This window comes from Haplochromis burtoni, unplaced genomic scaffold (genome assembly GCF_018398535.1).
Source record: "Haplochromis burtoni strain Fernald_Lab_line unplaced genomic scaffold, NCSU_Asbu1 Contig_48, whole genome shotgun sequence".
NCBI lineage: Eukaryota > Metazoa > Chordata > Actinopteri > Cichliformes > Cichlidae > Haplochromis > Haplochromis burtoni.
In genome coordinates this window covers 502921-527767 of record NW_024582409.1, presented here as the reverse complement: position 1 = coordinate 527767, position 24847 = coordinate 502921, and the positions used below count along the sequence as shown (strand labels likewise).

Below are 24847 nucleotides of genomic sequence, written 5' to 3'. Positions count from 1 at the left end.
AATGGAACATTTAAGAACAGAATATCATTAAAAAGAAGTGTATACAACAGTATAGAACAGAACAAAATAAAACTGAATGGGTTAGAATAAACAGCAGTACAATTGTAGATCTGAAGGGAATAGTACATAACAGAATAAAACGAATTATACCAGAACAGAGTCAACACAGTACAATAGAATGGAGTAGCATGCAGCTGTTATGTGTTTCTCAATGCATAAAATCTATCACTGTCTTCCTCTGTGTTTCTGGTACATATATGATCTACTGACTGATCCCACTCAATGGTTATGAGGTCAGAAATCTGTGGTTTCATGTTCATTGTAAAACTGAAAAGATCATATCTGAGGAGCCAGTGGGACTTTCCTTCCTTTAAGCCAGCTTGCAGCAAAGGCATGCTCCCCATGCTCATTACCTTTCCATCACAGACCAGCTGCTGTGGAGTCATTCATCACGATTACAAATCTGCCTGGTGCTGGTAGCCTGCAGCTCCAACATCAGCCTGTGAGGAGCATAGATAGGCCCTAGTCATCAGTCCCCCTGGACAGAGTGTTAAATTCACACCACAACAGGTGATAGAGGTGGACAGCAGCGGGCAGGTTTTGTTATGAGAGAAAAACTAATGCTGAAATGTGGGGTTGAATTCTACCTCTACCTGAAAAATGGTCTCACAGTGTTGGCCGTGTTAAATTCAAATATATTACACGAGAGAAAGAGAAACTAATCATGTATCTGCACTTAAAAAAATACCACTCATTTTCACAGCAGGACTGAGGATGTGTGTGGGTACACATAAATATTTAAGAGTGGATAAATTGATGTTAAGTATCCCTACTCAAAAACTTAGCATTGCCACTTAATTATTGGAGTTAATTAGTTACATGATTTTGTTCAGTAATGAAATACATCCTTCTTCTAAACCTGTTTAAAAAACATAGAAAAGTATCAAGTAATGCTTCAGACTCAGTGATTGGTGATAAGAAAGAATTGGAAAAGCAGATAAATGTAATTGGGGTTTTTTTTAACTTTAAAAAAATCTGATTTCTTAACATTGAATGTAGTAGAACTGGCCATTTCCAATAGTACAAAACATTTTTAAATGTCCATCTGAACTTTTTTTCTCACATTAAAATTTAAAAAAAACGTACTTAAACATTTATTGATAAAGTTTCTTCCCGGCTGATTTTCAATAAAGTTTAATTGAAACGACCTGCCCAGTCACCATCCGGGCATCTTACGAACACCCCATCGCGCATGCGCACTCTTCCACTGTGGTTCGACCTCTGCAGTCGGTAAGTGTGTAATGGCAGTTTGAATGAGAAGCGTATCCTTATAAATCCCTTTTCATCCTCTCTTTAAGCTTCGCATTGCAGTGCGCAAGTGAGGATAGCATACAGAACGGATGTGAATGCACTTTTGAATGCTGTTATTTTCCCTACTGGGCATTTTTACACCCGTTTGACCTTAATTCTCTCCGATCTTCCCTCCATAGAGAAACCCGGGATTCAACCAGATTTGACCGAACCGGTTAAAACTACCTAAACTATAAAATGTACGCCTGCGCTAAGTTCGTCTCCACGCCGGCTGTGGTGAGTTTCTCCTCGTCTGTGTGTTTCTTTGAGTCGGACTTATCTTAATATCGCTAATAAAGCCGGTGGGCCTCTGGTTGAACTTGACTACAGCTTTCCTGCAAGGGTATCAGACTAGGCCGGGAGCTTAGCCGGCTAATGCTAAACCAGTAATTCACATTCCTTTTTTAATGGCAGCAGAATGGGTGCAATGTTCATGAAATTTACGCATGCGATTTTTTAAATTGTTAATAATAATGCATCTATAATCCTGCGTTAGCCTTTAGCACGTAACTCCCATTATGGCCGCTAGCTAAGGTCATTTAGGCCTTCTATTAGCAGAACAAGGCGCAGAGGGCACAAGACCTCGCACTTTGCAAACAATACAGAAATGGTTACATTTTCCGTGTGGGCTGCCAGCTTGCACGTACATATATCCTGGAGTGTCTTTATCCAAGGTCATGATACTGGTTTTGGAGGCTAACCAGTTTGAATGACAACACAAATGGGTGTTAGCTAACTTGCACTGGATTTTTATTGTAATATGCCAACATCATTGCTCAACAGTAAACTTTTAATACTACCTGCAGTCATCACTAAGCGCCACAGGTCACACATTGCAATGAATTACACTGTGACATTCAAGGAGTCATCCACCTTCAAACATACCCACAAATGGGGAATAGTTGCCACTGTTAAAGCACATGTGTTGTATGATACTGAGCATACATTGTTTATCTGGACTCATTATTCGTGATTTTGGTGTTGTTGTTGCAGGTCCGTGCTGGTTCCCGGGTTCTTTACCGACCTCTGTCTGCCTCTGTGCTGTCCAGGCCTGATGTCAAATCAGAGGTAAGAAGAAATGCAGGCTTTCTGCAACTTCTACAGCCCTTCTTAACAGTGCAGTGTTGGAAATTATTACCTAAATTACCACTGTCAATTTTGTATAGCACATTTCATAATACGTAAACTCCGTGTGCTTACCATAAAAGATAAAGACCAGCTATGCAAGTCTGCAGTGTCTGAAAGCAACAGATCAAAGTTTTAAAATAAATAAAATAAAAGTTAAAACACACATGCAATAAATAGTTCAACCTTTATGTGTGGATTTCTGCTCTGTAGTTTATCTTTACGTTTAAAACTTGCCAGTAAAATGGCAATTTTTTTGATTAATGGTGTGACAGAACTGCTTAAAATTTCCCTAAATTTCAGACTGTGCCTCCTATATTACTCCTGTCATCTGTTGCCACACTGTTTTAAATGTCAGCTGATGTTTACATTGAGGCGGGCAGCGAAAGGACAGTGTTTACAGTGCCTCTTCTCTTGTTACAGAGCAGTGTTGCTCTGCTGCCCCAGAGCCCCCTGAGCCAGGCTACACTGAGAGGCTTCCAGACAAGCGCTATCAGCAGGGACATTGACACTGCCGCCAAGTTCATTGGTGCTGGAGCCGCCACAGTCGGAGTAGCTGGATCTGGTGCTGGAATTGGGACAGTGTTTGGTAGTCTCATCATTGGCTATGCTAGGTTTGTTTTAATTTCAGTGTCTTTATTCTTCACTATAACGCTAATTGATTCCTTGTGTGTTCTGTAAATGTGCTGATTGCTTATTTTCTTCCTTTCTTTGCAGGAACCCATCTCTGAAGCAGCAGCTGTTTTCATATGCTATCCTGGGATTCGCCCTGTCTGAAGCCATGGGACTATTCTGTTTGATGGTGGCTTTCCTTATCCTGTTCGCTATGTAAAACTCTGCTGTCAGACAAAATTTTCATTACAGATGTGACTACATATTTTATTGTGGCTACCAAAATTGTTCCGTGTTGGTGTCATGGGAAATGTACATTTTCAAGTCTTTTAGACACTGTCAAAAAAGCCAAGACATGTATTGTACAAATGTAAGAAATTACGTGATTAAAATACATGTGTTTGACTATTTAACAATGGCAGTAACTTTTATGTCTGGATTATAAATGCTAACACAACAGAAAGCACTTGGCCTTCATGAATGTCATCTTTTCTGTGAAGCAGGTGCTTAGACTTGCCATTACTCAGCCTTGTTTTCATAGACTATAACATGCAAGCTTTTTGGGGTCCACCTTAATGACTTTTTGGTTCAGCTGCACTTAAGTAATATTGTATTCAGACAGCAAGTGAGTGCTTGCTTTTGTAAATGCCACTGAATAAATCTAGCTGATTTTAATTGAGCTAAGTAATGGGTTTTGAATTTTTTGACTTGTGATGAAAGCCCCCGGTTTCAAAAGCTGACAGATTGTAGTCATTACACCTTTATTGTTGGCTGCTTTCACCGGCTGAGCTTAAATTTGAAGAGGTAAAATCAGTCTTAAAAAAATGCCAGAGTTGATAATCATTAAGTCACTTATCAAGTAGAAATGCTTAACATTCATTGTTAAGGGTAATCTTTAAATATCTCAGTTTAAGATTTGGCTCACACAAACTGTTGCTCTACAATCCTTTACTATGATAAGGTAATATTTGTCACTTGTCATGAAAAATGATCAGCATAGATCCAAATGTATAACAATATAAAATGGTGATCTATATTGTGTGTGTATGTATTATGTATAATATATATGTATGTATGTATGTATATATATATTAATATATATATATATATATTATATATAATATATATATATATAATATATATATATATACACATATATAATATATATATATATATATATAAACATATATATATATATATATATATATATATACACATCATAATATATACATATAGTATACATATATTATACATCACATCCAAAACAGGTCATGGGGGACCGGAGCCTTTCACAGATTGCCTAAAATCATGTTTAAAACCTTGAAAGTCTTGAGCATCAGCAGTGACAAAAGGATTCTGGTCAGATAACATATCGGCTGTGTTACTTTTTTAACGCTTAAAAAAAATCTTGGAAGGTTACAACATTAAAAATAATAGTAATGAAAATAACAAAATGATTAGAGATTGTTTTATGTATAAAAAATAATAAAAGGGATTAAGTTGGAGCCTCCAGAAAACACTGAAAACTAAATCAGTAAATTTCTGGAAGGAGAAACATCAGAAATATGACTTTTGTTAGCAAGGATATTTTATATGCCTTAAAACATGTCTGCTCCTAATTCTTTTCCAAAACTACTTGAAGGTCAATGACAACAAGAGCAAAGTGTATGTGGCTCGTCGGTCCGAATGTGACGTTTACGGAAGAGTCATAGCTGTTCTCGCGATGCTTTAGTACGACCGTGGGATTTTGGAAATCGAGGGTTGTGGCTGAGGGGGTAAGTGACCACATAAACTGATAGCGAATGGGTAAAAAGCTGCGGTAAAAGACATAATTACTGGGACCGTGAGGTACTCGTGCTCCGTTACGACGAGACAGCCTCGAAACAAACGCTGACATCTCCTTTGTTTACAGTGATATTTAGCTCCTAATATGGCGACGCTAGTATGTTAACGCAGGGCTCAGGCTATTCCGTGGAAGCGACTGGAAGAGATGAGCGCTACATATGTAGTAACGTAATAGTGAGATGTTCATGTGTGTGATGTCTGTTAAAAATGAGCTGCTATATTTACAGCACAGAAGCTGTCAGATGATGGTAGCCCTGGATGCGTGGCTCAGTCGCTTGTTGTGCCAAAACAAGTGAAGCGATAATCCTCTTTATGATGACAACGAGTGTAAACAACCAAAGCAGCCGCCCTGCATCCATAGGCTTTGTCCAAATTTCCAGCTCTGCTTTCTAACCACTGCATCCTCCAACCACCCTGTATTTACACATTTATGAGCTACATTTATTCTCACTAATTTTTATTTGCTATAGCCCTATTTGTATACCGTCAGCTCTTGAAATATACATCATTGCATATCTGCAGGTGTGATATTTATTTACATATATATATATATCTTTTGTTTGTTTGTTTGTTTGTTTGTTTGTTTATTTATTCATTTATTTATTCATTTATTTATTGTTATTTCAGGGAGAGGTAACAGGAATTCCTTAATATGAGTGATGATAAACCTTTCCTATGTACTGCTCCTGGGTGTGGACAGGTAAGTTTTTGATCACAGGTGTTTCATAAATCTCACGGTACAGATGAACATGCCTGGATCCACATTTCCACATCCCCCCAAAAATATATATATACATTGATATACATAGATATATACATTGCAAACTGGTCACTTTTTCATTGACGTAGTATATAGACCCAAACATTTTTTTTTAAAAGTGCCATATGAGCACATTATAAACTTAAGCAGAAATGGTTTTAAATAACTAAGTTTAAAACCTATCCCATCATAACAATACTGGAAACATTAACAATAGGGTACACATCCCAACACCTACTCATATACATTGATTTGGGGCTCTAAGGAACTTAAGCACAATGCCTAGCTGGTAATCAGGTGCTCTGTTTTTTGTTGTGATTTTTTTAAAGTAATTTTGACATACTCTATGTATTATATGATCTAAAACCCACTAAAGTGTAGGTTTTGGTCAAAATTTACACTTAACTAATTCATTTTTGTGCTAAAATACATAAAATTCAGATGAACTGAATTCAAAAAGTATTGAAATTTTCCTAAAAGACTCACAACCTGTCATCTAAAAAAAGATGCTCCACTTGTGAAATGTATGCAAATACCATTGCCAGTGATTTAAATGACAATTTGACCAATAAGCAATGATAATCTGCATTTTTCAAATTTAGTTTTTCTTTGTAATTATTCACTCTTGTCTGCATAGGAAACAAACAAATACTCATTAGAAAAATAAAGTATTTTGGCTCATCAAAGCAAAATTAACGTGACTAAATAGATCAAAATAAGCTTCTTAATTTATTTACTTACTGCTCATCTAATATCTGGAGATGCTTAATTTGACTTAATGTATATGAATGGGTCTTCAGAGTCCTGAGATCCTTTTCACAGTTCTGAGGGCATGTCTAGTGTGTCACAGGTGTTAGATGTGTATTTGCTGTACTCAGTGAGTTGTCTGATAAGTACATACGTAGATCGTGCTATTAACCTTATGAAGTCCAATGTCCAGTGTTTGTTAGAGTCCATTTTACTTAGTCAGGTCTGCTTTCATAGTAACATTAGAGTTGCTTTGTTGCTGCTCAGTTGCTCGTGGTTTTGGTCAGCAGGATTTGTTTCTGTTGTTTAGTCAATACTCATAAAAATAAACGGGTTGGGCACAATTATATAACAGCTTTCGCAGTTAAAGCTTATAATGAGTTTCGACAGCCACACATTAAAGGCCGTAAAGCTGTCAAGCTAGAATCCAGCCATGACGTAGAAGACTAAATTATTGGTCAGAATTAAAATTTTAAGGTTTAAGTGAGACTTATTTCAGTCACATCAGTCACACTTGCTGTATTTTTTGAAACCTTGCATAGAGATTCACAAATGAAGACCACTTGGCTGTCCACAAACACAAACATGAGATGACCCTGAAGTTTGGCCCTGCTCGGAATGACACTGTTATCATTGCAGGTGAGTGCTCTGTTAGATGGAATATTCAGAGGTGATGGATGCTTTACATTTCCATCTCTGTGCTCAAGAGTTTCCTCCCTTGCAGACCAAACCCCAACGCCTACTCGCTTCCTGAAGAACTGCGAGGAGGTCGGGCTCTTCAATGAACTCGCCAGTCCTTTTGACCATGACTTCAAAAAAGCCACTGAAGATGAAATTAAAAAGGTGGTTCTCGCTGTTAAATGTGTACGCAGATCATCTGAGCCTTTTCTGTGTTCATTCTTGTGATCATTTTGGGCTTGTTGTTGTTCCACAGCTACCCCTGGATTTGTCACCTCTTGCGACACCTATCATCCGCAACAAAATTGAGGAGCCCACAGTGATAGAGACACATCGAGATAGCCCTCTGCCTCATCCTGAGTCTACTACAAATGATGACAAGGTAGGCACTTTAAGCTGCCTCTGGCATTTTTTCTAACCATAGAGCATTTACAACGCTCTAATGAAGGGCGTTCTCTACTCCTGCGATCAGAAATTTGCAAATCCGCTTTGTGAAGCATTGGGACTTTCTGCTTAATATAATTTAATTTTGAACTCTTAACTTGTCTTATTCTGTTGTTAATACACTAAAACTGAAAAGATTAGCAGTACTACACAAATATTAGTTGGATTCAGACAAATACCTTTTACTTGATTGCTCATATTATTTATTCCTGATGTTGAGGAAAGAGTAACAGCATCTTATTATAGGAAACATTCAAGTAATCTGGTGTCAGTTAAACACTTCATTCAGCTAAGATCTTCTATGATGTTTCCAGGATTTATCTTTGCAGCCAGCCTCACTGCCAACATCCACTATAGTCCATCCTGCATCCCTCCAAGTTCCCAATGTACTCCTAGCAACCTCAGACGCTAATGTTGTAATACAGCAAGCTCTCCCATCGCCAACATCTAGCTCTGTTATTACCCAAGTCCCATCTACTAATAGGCCTATAGTGTAAGTAACCAAATGTGTCCGTTTCTTAAGATCCTAGTTCTATTAAATCATCGTTTCCTTTTCCAAATCATTTTTGTGCAGTTTTGCCATGGTGAGCTCATATTTCATGAGGCATGTGCTTATTTGTTTTGGGATTTATTTGCATTCTGCAGGAACATTTTCTTTTGGCTCTAAGTTCCGTCTTTGAAGAACAAAATCAGTGTTGCTCAAATATACAAATATCGATGAAAAATCTGAGACTTAGAGAAAAAAACATGAACGGGGTTTTCACATAATCATCACCGTCACAGCAAGTCTTGTGCTTTATTTTCCTCCAGTATCCTCTGATTATTGTCTTTGGCAGAGAGCCAAAATCAAAACCTAGTTAGAATTATTTATTTATTTATTTTTCACAAGGCTAACCAAAGAAAACTTCATTCAGTCGGTCGCAAAATGCTAACTGCACTCACAATTATACTGAGTGGAATGGTTTTCTTCCTGCCGATGTCTCACATGTTAGTCCATGCAACCTCTTTTGTCTCTTGAAAGACAAATTTTTTTTAGTTAATCAGTTTATAAAAACCCACACTGCAGCTTTTCCTCCAGCAGATGAAATTGACATAGCAGCACCTTCATTACTTTCATTATTGTGCACATGATTTACTAAGCAGGGCAAATTAGCACGGAAAGTTCTGCAGGTGATCTGCTAACAGTGTTCATGTTGTTCATCTTTGAACACAGATGCAGCTATTTCATTTTAATAATGACCAGTGTGATGTACCAAGAGCAGTGGGAGTCACAGGCACACAGTAGGAGCTGTAGGTTGTGGGCTTTGCACTTTATGAGTTTCTTTCCAGAAGCAGCTTAGAAAGTCAGATAAAAGAAAGATGGCTGAAGGAGATTTAATATGTTCTGAAAAAAGGATGAAGTCTGATTCATTTGCATTCATTTTAGATTTGAGCTCTTTATTGTGTCATCTTTAATTTTGTGAGCTCATCATTTTTTTTTTGTATTTCCTTTTTAACTGAGCTCCCTTTTTTGTGGAAATTCTAAACTTTCCGAGCTTCATTTGATTGAACTTTATTGAGTCTTTGAGAGCTATAACAAGGTAATTTCCCAACTTTGGAGATAAATAAAGTCAGAGTCTCAGTCACAGCCTTTGACACTGAACCTTTAAGCTCTCAGTGAAGATGTGCAGGAGAAAGCCAAAACTTTGACACCTGCACCCAAAGCTTTGAGTGACCCACCCCAAGCCAATTTATCCTAAATTAACTCTCCTATACACAACTATCCTTGCTATGTCAGGCACTGAAAAGGGCATGCTTATTTCAGGGTTAAATAGTGTATGCCACAAACCACAATAAGTCATGTTTATATAATTCATTGAAATACTCTCCTCTCAGATTTCTCTCTCTAAAAGGGAAACACCTTTCAGTCACAAACTTAATGCTAAAACAGGATTTTTTCGCTGGCATAGATGGTCAGTGACGGTCAGGTGCTAAATGCTTGTCGTACTCACAGTAAGGCTTCAAGAGGCCTTTCCCTTTAATAGTAGATATTCTGTAATATTTGAAATCCTGACACAGATGATTTAGTGAAGCCCTGTGTGTTTTCTTGACAGTGAAATCAACTTGTTACCAGAAGTCAATATCTGGGCAATACTGATGTCATTTATTAGGTCATAATATAGCAGTAACACTGGATCTTTTGAAGATATTGTTTGACTCTTTTTCTTACGGGTGCTTTTTCTGTTTGTTTGTTTGTTTGTTTTTTGTCTTGATTACACCTTAATTTCCATCAGTTTGCCTGAATATGACATCATGTCGTATATTTGTAGTCGCTCCTGTCTTTAATTTTGTGACATATTCCATTTTGTGTTAATCACAAAGCTTACTGTTTGCCTCACTGTGATTTCCTCTTTCCTCTTTCAGCCCAGTGTCTGGTACCTTCCCTGTGCTCTTACAGCTGCCTAATGGCCAGACCATGCCAGTTGCTATACCTGCATCTATTACAAGCTCAAGTGTACATATTCCAACTACAATTCCTGTAAGTTTTATGCCCAGTAATATTCTGTCAGCATTGTGTTTCATTGTGCTTTTATGCTACTTTCACACATGCACGGGGCAGAACTTTTCCTGATATCGTCTGGCAGAGGTGCTTTTGTGAATGTGAATGTTAGCCAGTCTTTACCCTTAACCTGCCAGCTCTGTGATACAAAGTCTTGTGTTGATGTGAGAAGCACAGGTAATATTTCTGTGAATTCACAGCTAGCAGGTAGTCGTCTAGTACCTGTTACCTGCATGCTCCAGTTAGGCACCTCCCCCACCGAAACTACACAGAGTATTTCAAGGAGTGAGAATGCAGCTGAAGGAAATTATCTTATGCCGTATGCTGTATTTAAAAAAGTAATTTTTAAACGGTGTTTATCCCGACATTTTCTGGAGTTCATGTGTGAAAACACTTTTGTGTAGAAGCTGAATATTTTGGTGTTTATTTGATTAAACGGATCAACGCGCAGCACCCATTATTTACAGGACAAATAGAGGAGTCAGAGCTATTTATTACTGAAATAATCTTGTTGTGAAGTTTATTTAGTAGCTGTTGTGCAGCTTTTGAGCTTCTGCGGCAGATGTAATGTGCCCGGTTGTCAGTCGCCAACTGCTGTTTCCATGGAAAAGAAGGAATTAACTAATGAACGAAAGCATTTGTTTTCACCAAATGAGTCGATTGATTTCATGCTCGACTGATCACCAGTTTACATGTGAAATGTTGTTTTCCATTTAACGTGAAAACACAGGAATTCCACTGTTGCTTTCAAACATTAATGGACAGCAACGCGAGTGATTACAATTCAAATCCCTCTCGGATGGCATTGATATTGAGCTATTGCGATACATTAAATTAACCTCTTTTTTGTTTGTTGTTTTTGTTTGTTTGGGGTTTTTTTGCTGTAGTTGGACAGAGGGACTGTTTACAAAGTTGGCACCTCAGATTTGGCAGTCAGTGTAAAGCTGGAGAGGCTGACTGAAATAATGGACTTTAGAGTTCACTTGTGGCAGAGACACAGGATTTGGATGAGGTGCAGCGGGCTTCTGTCCAGCACGTTTTACTCCTGTTTTTTCTTGTACAATCAAAATCAGCGCCCGTAATTTAAAGTGGAAGCCATAGATGATGCCACTCGTTTATTTTGCGAACAGCGCGGCTGCGTGTCATCTAGAAATATGTTGTAAATGAAGGCCTTGTTGGTATTTCTTGAACTCTCCCATGTGGTTGCCTGTCTTATTGTTCACTGTAGTCCTGATTATCTATGTGGAACACTGAGCAGCAGTCGATTATCTCCTGATAGAGGCACAGCAGGGAAAACCTCTGTCTTCCTGGTCTGTGGGGATATGGAAAGCCTTTGACAAGTAAAGGAGGGCAAAAGTAGATGGAGAACATGAGCCACCAGTGGGCCTCCCTTTCACTCGATCAAACCCCCTCCCCCCAGCTCTTCCCATCTCCCTCTGTCTCATTGTCAGCGGCTGTGAGAGGAGGCCCAAGTCTGGCCTTCTGACTCATGTCTCTCCATCCTCTCTTCAGCTTCCCTGTCCATATGCTCTCACGCAGGCAGGCAGAGGTTCATTAGCGTGCACACTGCATCTCCATGTGGCGCTGCCTCCACAAAATAACAGGCCATCCAACCTAATGAGGCTGAGATATGAGGAAACTCTGAGAGCCTGCCATGGCTGTGTGTGTATGTGTGTGTATGTTTACGTTGTGGGGGGAGCACTGGGTGCCTTTTTACTGCCGAAGACTAATTTTCTCTGTGCTGATTTGTGTCTGTGTGTCTGCTGTCAGCTTGTCAGACCTGTCACCGTAGTGCCTAACGTCCCTGGAATCCCAGGACCTCCCTCGCCACAGCCTCAGCCGGCCCAGTCAGAAGCAAAGCTGGTATTTATTATCTCTTCTTTAATTTACATCAAATGTTGTTTCCACACCGAAGCTGTTATTCCCCATTTGAGAGAGGTGATAACAGTCAAGGTAATGAGAGAGTCTAATGAGTAACAATAAGACAATAAGGTTGCTTTCTTCATAAGTGATGAGCAGAACTGGGTTTGTGGTATCAAAAAAATGGTGCAGATGATTTATTATTCCATGTGCAGTGTGTCCATTGGCTGATTTACTCAGTATTTTGTTACATAAATAAATGATTAATCAATTATTTGAGAAAATAATTTGCGAATTAATCAGGAACAGAATAAAAACACTTGTGCCTGCCCCGCTAATTTAACATAATCTATCTACAAAAAACCAAAAATGCTTCAGATATCTCTCTGTAGGGAGAACATGGTCGCAGCAGTCTTGTTGTCCTGTATTAACAGTGATAGTTGAAGGGCAGAGATACAAAGTGTTATGTGGGAAATCAGTGGCAATGTGATGAAGCACGGATCACAGAACCTGTAAGTGTTCGCAGCATGCTCCGCCTTTGGAAATTAGCAGCTAAACTGCAGAGAGGAGGTGTGTGTGTTTGTGTGTGTTGGGAGGGTAGGATTGATCCTGACTCGTGAGAAGGAGGAAGAGGAAGGAGTAAAGGGAGGGGCAGGGAGTTGTCGGGGATCATGGGGTATGGAGATGACAAACGCAGAGACAGCGTTGAGCTCAGCACGCCGTCACAAGGGCCAACCAGAGGGGGGCTACCTGCGAGAGCCAGCTGGGGGCATCCTGGCACACGCTCAGCGAGGCACATTAAGTCGGCCTCACCCTGCATGGAACCTTTTGTTCAGCAGAATCCTGCCTGACCTGCATCCCCCCTCTTACTCGCGGCGCCTCCCACCGCACTCAGCTCATCAGCAAACACCTAATGAGCCTGCGTCAAGAAAACAGACCCCCAGCTCAACCTGCCCGCTCCCCGCCCCCACCTAGCTCTCGGGGGGCGCGGAGACGGCACTTTACAAGGACTGATGATGCTGCAAAGACCACAATAATGATAATTAACTTGCTGAATTTAGAAGATTATGCTGTTAATTAGTTGCAAAATAAAGATAAGTAATATAGTAGCAGATGGTTGAATAACACCCATGAGATGGAGGGTTATTACACTGATGAGGTTTCCATGGCAGAGATGAAATATGAATCTGACTGGCTTTTCCCTCTTTCTGTGGGCCATTCCAAGAGAATAATATCTTGTTTCTGCCAGAAGAGCTTCTGGAAGGGTATTACACGATAAACTAATTTGGTAGATAGATTGGTCTGGCAAAGGTAGTTGCTAGAATAATGTGGTCCTCTGTTTTCTCATGTAAATGCATTCCCTCTCACTCTGTTATTGCTTCCAAAGGCTCATTCACTTTCACCTTGTTTGTTTGCGTCTTTGATGCTAGAGGAATTGACCTGTGAATTGCAGGGATTGTTTGTGTGTAACATGGTTAGAGGTAGTGTTAAAAGACTCCTTTATTAATAGTTTTATCCAGATCACGTTTCAACATGTGCAAAATAAATTTAAGAATGCGGGAAATGAAAAGCTTAGGATGCAAGTACATTTTAAGCATAGCTCTAAAGATGTCATAAACATTCTGAAACCCTTTCACAGTAATTTTCCTCTTTATGTTATTCATTTTAATACCCTGTTTCACTATATTATTCCATATTAATTACTACTTATTTACTACATTGTTTTACCTATTTTACTACTCATGCAGTTTGTACATACACTCAATGTATGGGTCCAACATGAAATCACTGGTCCAGTAAGTTCATTGATACTGCTGTAGACCTTGGCTTATGTGTTAGCTACCTTTACAGCAAGCAATAGAAATATTGTAGCTACTTCATATCATCAATTGACACTAAGCCCAAATGTTTCCTGACCACATGCTTAGCAAGTTGAGGTCTGTGCTGTAACTTGACACAGTATTCCACTAGTTCAAATATGGCTATTTTTAAGATAAATAACATTTCAATGTTTTTATGTGTTGTATTAGCTTACTGCAGTGTTCTTAGAAAGTATTCAGATCTTTTTTCATGATCCAGTCCTGTTTCCTGAAGTTGATCTTTGAAATGTATCACAGCTCATGTCCAAGCCATGAAATCATAGAAACTGTCTGTAGACCTGAAATTGTGAAGTATAGATCAGGGAAATTTCTAAAGCCACCGTCACCTGACTAACAACGCCTCTACAGTGACGCACGGTGGAGGCAGCATAGTGCAGCGGGACTGTGGAGGGAGGTTTGTGAGCAGTGCAGACAGACAGACTGGTTAGTTATAGTATAGATTATTACAGCTGCAAGCTGAGAAGAAAGGAAACTTGTTCCAGATTACATAAGAACTGAGACTAGGGTCCAAGTGTCCAACTATAACCCTGTACTATAAAACATCTTAGCATACAGCCACATTTAAGAACGAGAACCTACCCTGTAAGTCTACAAAGACAAAATATCAGGATGCTTTTGTAAATGAGAGATTTTAGTTAGTTTATTGATATGTTGTAGAATAAAAATTTTGGTCCACATGAGTAACCTTTCATTTTCCCCAGTAAAAGTAAAAGTATACAATCCGTAGTTTTTGTGCTCTGTTGTACATCACACTGTGATAGACAGTGAATTTTTCAGAAATACAACTTTTTAATGGCCACACCTTTTAATGTGCACTTTAGCAGACCATATGGCCTCCTTTTTTACATCACTTGCTTTTTACATAATGTTTTCCTTCTTGTACTAACCAGTGCTCGTTTTTATTAACCTGCTTTGCCAAATTCTGTTTCCAGAAATTGAAAGCCACATTAAGCCAGCAGCTTCCTCAGGTAACCAATGGAGATGGTGGTGAAATCCAAAGCAGCGCTGTAACACACACCGCTGCCCCTGCTTCTCCTGTCCCGACTCCAACCCCAACTCCAGCCCCGACCGCAATCCTTACTCCGGCTCCTCACCTGCCCACAACCGAGGCACCTTCTCCACATTCTCTGCAGCAGCCAGCCACCTCCACCACAGAGACACCTGTAAGTACTTATATCTTCACAGTTTATTGTTTTATTAATATTTCATATAAGAAGCTACTCTTGTGTGTCTTAAATCTTCAGCTATATTTGAATGTAGACTAATGCAAAGAGATCATCCATTTTTGTTGCTTATTAAAGTATTTAATCACGGCTGCAGTGTCCTTTGGTTTTAAAATGTTGCAGAAGTTCATACAGGTAACAGGTACAGTGAGAGTGAGGGTAAATCTTAATATTGTGTGCGATTACCTGTATAAACAATTTATTTTTAATTTAAGCCAGTACATCAGCAGGGCCATTATATCGACTGATATTAGCTGTTTGCAGATAAAGTATCAATACAATTATACATCATAAATATCAATGCAAATATTAGCTGTTTGTATTGACATTTCTAATTAGTGCTAAATAAACATTATAAAAGTCATTGTGTAGTGTGTCCACCAGACACAACAATCAGCTGTTCAAACAGAGTTGGGCAGAATATAAACGAATAATCTCCCTTTCCTGTTGTGTTTAATGGCAAAGAGTGATGGCAAAGTGGTCACTCAGTAGCAGGACCACTTCCAATTATACTTTCCATTATTAGTATTGTTGTTGTTGTTGTACAGGCTTCCCCGGTGCCCCCTGCACCAAACCCACCAAGCACAGGGGGTCGGCGGCGCAGAACAACGAGCGAAGACCCCGACGAGAAGAGGCGTAAATTCCTGGAGCGGAACAGGGCCGCAGCTTCTCGCTGTAGGCAGAAGAGGAAGGTGTGGGTCCAGTCTCTCGAGAAGAAGGCTGAGGACCTCACCTCCATGAACGCACGCCTACAGGTGCTTTTTACGTATTTCTTTCATCTGCTGCATGTAAAAAAGACCCAAAACAAACCACTCTTTTGTCTCTCTTTGTTGTGCGCTGAGATCTATTAGTGTGTCATTTTGTGTATGTACGTGTTCGTACTCTGTGGTGTCTGTTTGTCATTGTACGATGTTAGCGTATGCGTCCGTACACAGACTTTTCCCTTCTGCGGTGATGAAGTCATTAAAGCCGATTAAGAAGAGCTGCCGTGTGACAGCAGCGGTGTGTGAGCCCTTTACATCGATGTGTCCCTGTCAATAAAGATGTATCCTCCAGATGTCAGCCGCACACAAGCGTGTCTTCGCTTCTGTCTCAGCAGTTTACTGAATGGCCTCAAAAATCTCCTAGGGAAAGGTGTCTTTTTGAACCTTCATTTCGCTGGAAGCAATTAGGATCTGATGCTGACAAGTTCGAAACAGTTCATGTATCTGCTGTCTCTGTTGATAAGTGTGAGCCGGGGGTGCGGCACATCGGTGTTCCAGACAATTAAATGAGATGTGGTGTTTATTTGCTCACTGTCTTATTTTTCTATGAAAGCAGAGTAAGATGTGCAGGGTGGAGGAGGGAATACACAGCAGCGCAAAATAAATGGGTTCACGTTGTTAATATCGTCTGGTTCAAAAAGAAGTTATCAGCACTTGTCAGGCGGCGCTACTTAGGATTTTATTTAAATAAAGGCAGATGAAAAGGAAAGGATAGGTGAGTGAATAAGGTTATGAAATCAAAGAGTTTTATCTGTTAACTGCAAAAAAAACCGGAACAACATGTGGCTGAGAAGAAAGGACGCTTCATACGAGGGCATTAATCAGCGGTGCTGCTTTCTTTTTTTTAAACCCATGCTGACATGGCCCAGCTGATCAGCAAAACTGCCTCTAATGATGCACAATTATTTTAACATCATCCTTAACTGGCTTTTTAATGAGGTGTCAGACCAGGCAGCTCACAGAGCTTCCAGCATCACCGAAGGCCCATTTGCTCGATTTCGATTAAATCACAAAGTTCCAGATAAGTTTTTCACTCTCAAAAGTCCATTTTAGTAACCGTTTAAAATACAATGTCATAAAATGACGCAGTTTGGCGTTACTGGAGCTGGAATTTTTGGCACATGTTTGTCTCTGTCGTGAACTAGTGGGCACGTTTGAAAATAGTGCCTGTTTTCTATTGCCTGTAAATGAAATCGGTCATGGTGGAAGCACACTGAATACAGTGTTGGCTGGATGTGATACATACGCTCCTTCCAGCTGTGTTTAAATCTGTCTTACAATAGCTCAACCCTGCCAAAACCAGCTAGACTAAACAGATGGAATCAAATAAATTGGCTGCTTTTAGACTAATAGATTAAGCCACCCATAGTCCTTTAAAGGAGAAGAGCCCGAGCTTAAATCTGCCATTGGGTGTTCTGTGGGCCCCTGGCCGCTCTAAATCCAGTTAAAGTCACCTTCAACGTAATGTGGCTCTCTTTTACGACATGCAGAAATCCTCACCTCCCTCGGGAGCTGTAACGACGCGAGAGCGTAAATCTCAGCAACATCTACAAAGTTGCTCTGACAATCCGAACAGCTCACCTCTGACAAATGCGCTGGTCGCTAGCCAGTGAAGGCTCATAATTATTGTGCAGGAAATACATAAATGAAAAAGTGCATACTTGATTCTGAATTCATTTGTTGTATTGTTACCTTCCCCCTGTGTTCACCGGTTCTCATCTGAGTCTTTAGAAGTTTGACTGGTCGTGTGGGCGAGGTCTTTAAAATTCAACTCTGCATTTCCAGTAATAATTCATTAGCGATAGAGTTTTTCATATAGAGAGGGCACACAGCCACATTCAAGTTGCTTTTGGTGTGTCTTCATGCATATGTGAATTTATTATAGTGTATATATGCAGATTTTGGGGTTCATTCTTTTGCAGTAACATTCCCACTGTAGCATATTGTGTAGCTTTGCTAAACCTGGAACTCATATTTACCCAATTTAGCTCATTGCTTACAACAGGAATAAAAATAATAATCATAATATTTGCATTTACACAATTACCAGCTAACCTTTTATCTAGTTTGGAAAATCATTTCGTAGGATTTGATCTGTGTGCACCTGTCGTTTATATATCTGGCATGCTGTTTGCTCCGGTGGCCATTTCACTGATCGCTCTTGTGTGTCTCCTCACTCCTCAAGACTGAAGTCACCGACCTGAGGAACGAAGTGGCTCGGCTGAAGCAGCTTCTTCTGGCTCATAAAGATTGCCCTGTAACCGTCATGCAGAAGAAATCTGGCTATCACAGTGAGTAATGCTCCATTATTCTCAGCCCGAGGCTTCTGGAGAAACGTGTCTAAAAATGAGCTCCGGCTAACCACTAGAAGGACGTGTGGCCAAACAAAAAAGAGCCGTTGACATATTGGCTTCCTTTCTTCTGTTAGTTGTTGACAAACTTTGCAAAAGTTTGGATATTTATGGGTGCTGGTGTATGAGACAAATTCTCACTGGCGTTGTTGTCCCATTCCCGTGAAGAGGCCACAGGTGGTATTCGCACTTCCTCCTCATTTGATACCAACATAAACATTTGTTAGATGAAGTTAAATGTCTGCTGAGTGCGTCTGGACGGATGTTCAGGAGAAAAAAAGGTGCCAGGAACTGAATTATAAAGGATGATAAGGATGCTTTTTATGTAAGCATTCATTTATTTGTTGTTTGAACATCTTTAGCTTACAATAATCGTTTTAGTGGATATTTGAATAAGCAAGAAGAGTGTGCCATTTGTAGCCTATTTATTTATTCAAATTGCTGTTGTCAGCCCGGACTGTACAGCATCATCACAAAGTCTCATTTAGAAACATATCACCTATTTTTCTTTGTTTCCCCAGACCGGGGCTCTGTCAGTCTGATTTTTTGGTCATAACTCACCTTCCTTCACAGATGAGCCAGCATGCAGCCAGAGCAAATGGGCTCCAAGTCACTTCTCCACTGCTCTGAACACCTCTGCTGACTTGTATTGACAATGATTGCCACTGAAATGAGTCTATTAAAGCAGCAAGCTTGACAGTGCTGCAGACCATTCGCATTGTGGGGTGGCCACCAAGCTCCACTGTTCATTATGCATCTCTTATTGCTAACCATCCCACAGACGCATGTCATGTGCATTATGGGACTGATGGTTTCCAGGCTAGAGTGGGCTGTCATAGCCAAGTCTCATTTGGTGCAGACATTTTTAGCAGAATCCACAGATAAAGTGGGTCATCTTTCTCACATGGTTGCTGAGGGTGTCAGCAAACACATTTGTTACACTTTATGGAAAAATAGAACTTTATTCTAATACCACAGTTTATTAATTTGGTTCATGCTAACAGGTGTGTTTGAGTTTCAAAAATCCTAGAAGGAATGCCAACTATTATGAGGGTGAAAGGAAGTAAGGTGAACTCTGATTGAATGGCAGAATACAAAGATTCCCAATAGTTTTTGATATCCACCTTAAAAAAATAACACCCTTGTGTTCATTTAAACTAGTTTTTCATTAGTTGTGGGACAAAACATCAACACAAAATTACACTCAACAGCCACTTTATTAGCTTGTTAGCGCAACCGTCTCTTCAGCCAATCACACAGCAGCAACTCAGTGCATGTAGACATGGTCAAAATGACCTGCTCAAGTTCAAACTGAGTATCAGAATGTGGGAGAAAGGGGATTTACTTTGCTGATGCAAGACAGGCTGGTTTGACTATTTTAGAAACTGCCAATCTTACTGGGATTTTCACACACAACCACCTCTAGGGTTTACAGAGAATAATCTGAAGTGAGCGGCAGTTCTCTGGCAAAAATCCTTCGTTGATGCCAAAGCTAAAGCTCTTCTGCATATCTTATAACTAAATTATGCAGAAGAGCATCTCTGATGACTTTGAACCTTGAAGCAGAAGACCACTCCTGTCAGCTCACCAAAATTGAAAAATAGAAGATTGGAAAAATGCTGGCTGGTCTGATGAGTCTCCATTCATTCATAAATTCAGATGGTAGGGTCAGAACATGGTGTAGACAAGATGACAGCATAGATCCATACTGCCTTGTATCAAAGGTTTAGGTTGTTGGTGTAATGGTGTAAGGGATGTTTTCTTGGCGCACTGGGCCCCTTAGCATCAAGTAAGGATTGTTTAAACACTACAACCTACACAAGCATGGTCACTGATTATGTCTGTCTCTTTATGATTACAGGGTACACAACTTCTGATGACTGCTTCTACCGTGAACCACGTCTCAGAGCTGAGATCATCTGAAACTGGTTTCCAAGAAACCAGTTTCAGATGAGTACAGTCATGTCAGTATAGCACAAAATTTCTTCCAGCACCTTATTGCATCTATGCCTTGAATCATCAAGGCAGTTCTGAAGACAAACTGGGGTCCAACGCTATACTACCAAGTTGTACCTAATAAAGTGGTTAGTCTCTATATATCACATAGTGATACTTAATGATACACTGCTAAAGACCTAGATATGTTCATTTGAACAAATTTTCTTCAATATTTGACTGACTAGAGCCGTTACTTTATTTCCTCCTGTGGTAGTTTTAACTAAATGGATGAGTTGAAACCCACAAACAGAAGTAAACTAACCTGAATTGAAGAAGTTTTATTTTTGTTATTTTTGTTTCCTTTTTCATGTGTTTGACAGTCACATTTACTAACTTTAACCTGTGATGGTTTTAGCTCTCTCTCGCAGCTGCTTTTGTATTAAAACTGAACTGTTTACTAAGTGCTGCTGAGATATTTCGGTCCATCCATCCACGACTAATAGCGAACATCTCTCCTCGCTTGCTAACTGCCATTCTCACACTTAAAACTGCAGCATTAACAAAGAGGTAATTTTCTTTTAATTTGTGTTTATTTCAGATTACTCCACAGTCCTCCATTTATTCCCCGACACCAACAGAATTACCCCCTGGGGCTTGAGCACCCCAGTTGAGAATCACTGAAATAAACTATTTTGCTAATTAGTAAAGCACGTTATTTAATTGTGAGTGAGTCATGTAAAGCGCTCCGTTTTCTCAGTGTTACATACCCCATAAGGCCACACTGGCCCTCCAGAACCTGTAATACCCTTCATCGTCCTGCCCAAGCGTAGACATGGCAGGTGGGAGGAAATTACCCAGACTGCCCCACAAACAAACCAGGCCATGCTTTCACTTGGCACACTAAGCTGTCCATCTGTCTACAGTGAACCCCACTTCAGGAACCAAGAGAGCGGAAAGAAGCTCCTGTCGGTCCAGGGAACCAGAATTTTAGAGCATTATGAAATATCGGGCAGCCAGCACTTGCCGTTGTTAGGAGCAATAATGCTCACTTGAACATGAAACAAAAACCACCAAGCTGATTTATTCCGAGGCTGACCTTCTGCGCAGTAAAGCAGCGAGGGAGTTTATGGCTCTTTGACATTCGCTCGCACTAAATCACGCGGTCAAAGTCCAGCCAAGAAGGCAGATGAAACCTCTAATGTGGAGACATTTGTATCGCTCTTTAATTGCGTCTTCCTGCTACGGAATTTCTATTTTACGTTCCCGAGTACGAAACCCAGCCATTAATTACAAAGTGCCATCACAAGTGACTTCATATCATTAGCAATATTAATTATCATTGTGCTCCTTATTCCTTTATGAAACAGAGCATGAGAGTGGAGTCTTTTTTTTTTCCATCAGGATCCAATTAATTCAATGCAACTGCCTAACAGCTGGTGGCATTTCGACTCCAAGTCTTGCCTACTCTCCAGTGTGAGCATCATTAAAATCAGGTGCTGTAATCATCTGTCGCTGCAGTAGTTGGCAAGGTAACAAAAAACAAATGAGAATGCAGTTAGGGATGGGAAACACAGCCACATGCCCCAGAATGTAATGTACCCTTATGATGTGGGTTTAAATTGACATTGGAGCTTTAATTAAAGGAAGGGGTGCAGAAGTAGCATTATGGGGATTAATGAAACAGTTTGCATACGCTACATGCAAATAGCTGTTTTACATCTGATTAGGCCTGTGTGACACAGCTAGCCCAAGCCTTCTGAAGAGTATCCGGTAAAATAAAAACGGCTGCTCCTCAAACCCCCTTTTTTTCTGGTTTTTTTTTTTTCTGACGTCGTTGCAGTTACCGACAAAGATGAGAGCTGCGAGGAGATGTCCGTCCCGAGCAGCCCCCAGAGCGAGGCCATTCAGCACAGCTCCGTCAGCACCTCCAACGGGGTCAGCTCCTCCTCCACGACCCCGGCCGTCTCCGCCCCGTCCGGCGCTGCCGCCACCGCGTCAAATCAGAGCACAGAGGAGAGCCAAACGCGGAGGGGCGCCAACCAGTCTCAGCCTTCAGGGAGTTGATCGTCCCAAACTGTGCCCGAGCGTCATCGCCGGAGTGCCGTTGCCTCTACAGTCTCTCTGACGAGCAGAGCAAAGGGATTCTCTCTGAGCTTCAGTTCGGACCGTACTGTTTTTAATTTATTCCTGATTTCTTTTATGTTTTGTCCATTTTGTAATTTATAGGCAATGCTTTTAAAAATGCAATGTTTTCTCTGGAACCGATGAAGACAAAAGAATAGGCACTTTAGGTGTAAGATGTAAAACACGTGGTTCTTAAGTGTTTGGAGTTTTTTTGTATTTGTGTGACTTATTTATTAATCTTATGGGTTTTTTTTCTTTTTAATTTAAAGGCGATCAGCTTCAGCGGTTGATCAGCGAATCGTTAGCGACCGTACCAAAGCGTGCCGTGGCTCATTTTGCAGTTTGTTTTCTTGTTTCGTCTTCACGACGTTTTGTAAGCACTATCTTTACAATGAAGTAGAACTGACACTTTTTATTTAAAAGTACCTTTACTTTGTTCCATTTTGCACATATTTGAGAGATATGACGGGTTTACTTTAAAGACAGTCCGTACATTAAGTACAGGCAGCTCTGTTTTTGTTTTCCTTTAGAAGTAGATTAAAGTGCTGTCGCATCACACAAACGTAAATGTCTGAATCAGATTTGAACTTTGACTGATTTTCTGTGAGTGAGGTCAGCTGTAGTTGTGCAATTTGAATGTGTGAGCTCGCCTCTGCCTGTAGGGTAGTCTTCTGGAGGTGAGCCGATTAGGAAACGTGTGTTATTTCATTAACATTCCACCTGTAGTCTGATTGTTCCTGAAGCAGTGATTGTAGGATTGCAGTACCTTATTTTCCATTACTCAATCATGGTGATGTTGACTTCATTCAGTGCCATTAATGTTTTTGTATAAATGACTTGAGTACATTTTTAATGCAGATTAGTTTGAGTTGATTGCCGTAATTTCCGATTTTAAGGGTCTCAGTAGAGGAGATCTCCTGCTTTGTATACTGTCTCTGCTTTATAAGTGACTCTTAATGGCTTTAGCGTCTAATGCGGAGCACGTAATGACATTAGGCTGTTTTCATGGTTGCAATTCTAGGTGACATTTTTAGAAAACATTGTAAATAACATCAACGATACGTTGTACGTGATCTTTCTTGGTATTATGTACTTTGTTTTTATAGGATTGTCCGGATTCAGTAGCTGAGCCCTTTTGATTACATTAACTTTGTAAGCAGTTTAAAAACTGACCTTAACAGTCTTATTAGGATATGCATTTTTTTCTTCCAATAGGTCGTCATGTAAAACGAAAGCATTGAGATGTGAACTGGAATCACATCATGTATATTAAACTACTACAAGTCTGTAAGAATTGTGAGCATTTCATTCAAATAATTGTAAGAAGTCAAATTACACCATGAAGTCAGTTTGCCTTTTTCTCTTAGTCTGTACTGGCTTACTACTGTGTAGTTTTACAAGAAGCTAACTCATTGTTTTCCTAAAGTATGATTTTACTGTTATGTGCTATCTGCATGAGATAATAATTCTCTGCGAGAATTTAACTGTTTATTTGATAATGTCTCAGATAAATATAATTAAACGAGTTATTACAACTTGAGTTGTGAAAACTTTGGTTACTTGTTTTACTTTTTGGCTTAATTGCTAAAATTAAAAAAAAGGGGTGTGATACTGTGTTGAAAGTGTACTTGTAACGTGAAAGTTCTGTATAAAATTTGAATTGATAAGTTGTTGTAATAAACCTTTTAATATCTCTTTAAAGTCGATCTCTGCTTCTGATTAATTTGCCTGTGATGTCACATGAATTAAGCACAGGTGGGATTAAACTCCGTTAATATGCTTCTTATACGAATCTGTAATTTGGTATGTGACAAACCCAGATATGAAACCACAGTGTAGAGCTGTGATAAGCTCGAACATTTACTGTGGTGTAGACTGCCACCTTGTGGAAGATCTGCAGGTGTATTTGTGATCCAGAGTCCGTGCAAAAAAAATATATATATGTGACTAAACAATACATGCTCAAACATTTTACCACCACCCCTGTAGTTTCTTGTGTTTTTTTAAATCTAATGTTCTTGTTCAGGTCAGGTTAGCAGATGTTTTACTCTATGAGTAAATGAAAGAACTTCGCAACCACTAAACTTTACAGAATCATGACTGTGAAAACTGTACCCAACTTCAAAATCTCCCTTTCACAGTAATGACAGTTAATTAGGAACACTAACACCCCTATTGTGTGGAGTTTAGCTGATAGTACTTTCACAAGAATCAGTATCTTTGAGCAGAATTTATTGACATCATCAGTGCTGAGCCATAAAACCTCCAGGAAGCAGGATTAGAGTCCAGCTTCAACATCCTTCACTTGCAGCACTTCCACAGCAAGTCCTCCTCCTCCTTCCATTCAAATGTGATTTTTCTTTATTTTTTGGGATATATTTTGCCACAAAGAAAAGGGGCAGGTTGCTCCATACCACACTGATAAAAGTTAATCCGACTAAGAACAAGTGTTCAAGCTGTAAACACTGACAGTTACACGAGTCCATGGCTGTATTTGCCTTTACACCATATTATGACCCATCCATGGCTGCTTTAAGCAGGATAAGTCCCAAAGCTCAAACCATCTCAAGCTGGTGATGTCCACAGTCATCAAATCTCAGTCCAATG

The 24847-nt window shown here is 39.8% G+C and overlaps 2 protein-coding genes across 6 annotated transcripts; both read left to right on the top strand.

Annotated features, from left to right (window-relative positions):
• Nucleotides 1-1184: 1184 nt before the first annotated feature.
• Nucleotides 1185-3766, top strand: atp5mc3a (ATP synthase membrane subunit c locus 3a). Of its 2 annotated transcripts, none has more exons than XM_005921476.2 (5): nucleotides 1185-1290; nucleotides 1491-1587; nucleotides 2344-2418; nucleotides 2899-3089; nucleotides 3193-3766. In XM_005921476.2, the coding sequence occupies exons 2-5, from the start codon at nucleotides 1549-1551 to the stop codon at nucleotides 3305-3307; spliced, it is 420 nt and encodes a 139-aa protein (XP_005921538.1). In that variant the 5' UTR covers nucleotides 1185-1290; nucleotides 1491-1548; the 3' UTR covers nucleotides 3308-3766. The 2 variants fall into 2 exon arrangements, with proteins under 2 accessions (XP_005921538.1, XP_005921539.1); XM_005921477.2 differs by having other exon boundaries at nucleotides 1284-1378.
• Nucleotides 3767-4579: 813 nt separating this feature from the next.
• On the top strand, nucleotides 4580-23941 carry atf2 (activating transcription factor 2). Of its 4 annotated transcripts, XR_315733.2 has the most exons (13): nucleotides 4580-4862; nucleotides 5560-5632; nucleotides 6982-7078; nucleotides 7164-7282; nucleotides 7374-7499; nucleotides 7876-8054; nucleotides 9965-10079; nucleotides 11871-11963; nucleotides 14773-15003; nucleotides 15612-15818; nucleotides 18013-18118; nucleotides 20040-20262; nucleotides 21957-22068. XR_315733.2 is itself a non-coding variant. In XM_005921473.2 (12 exons), exons 2-12 carry the CDS (start codon nucleotides 5585-5587, stop codon nucleotides 22178-22180), a joined length of 1545 nt encoding a protein of 514 aa, XP_005921535.1. In that variant the 5' UTR covers nucleotides 4580-4862; nucleotides 5560-5584; the 3' UTR covers nucleotides 22181-23941. The 4 variants fall into 4 exon arrangements, 3 of the variants coding, with proteins under 3 accessions (XP_005921535.1, XP_005921537.1, XP_042076331.1); XM_005921473.2 differs by lacking the exon at nucleotides 20040-20262 and having other exon boundaries at nucleotides 21957-23941; XM_005921475.3 differs by having other exon boundaries at nucleotides 20040-22074.
• Nucleotides 23942-24847: the final 906 nt, after the last annotated feature.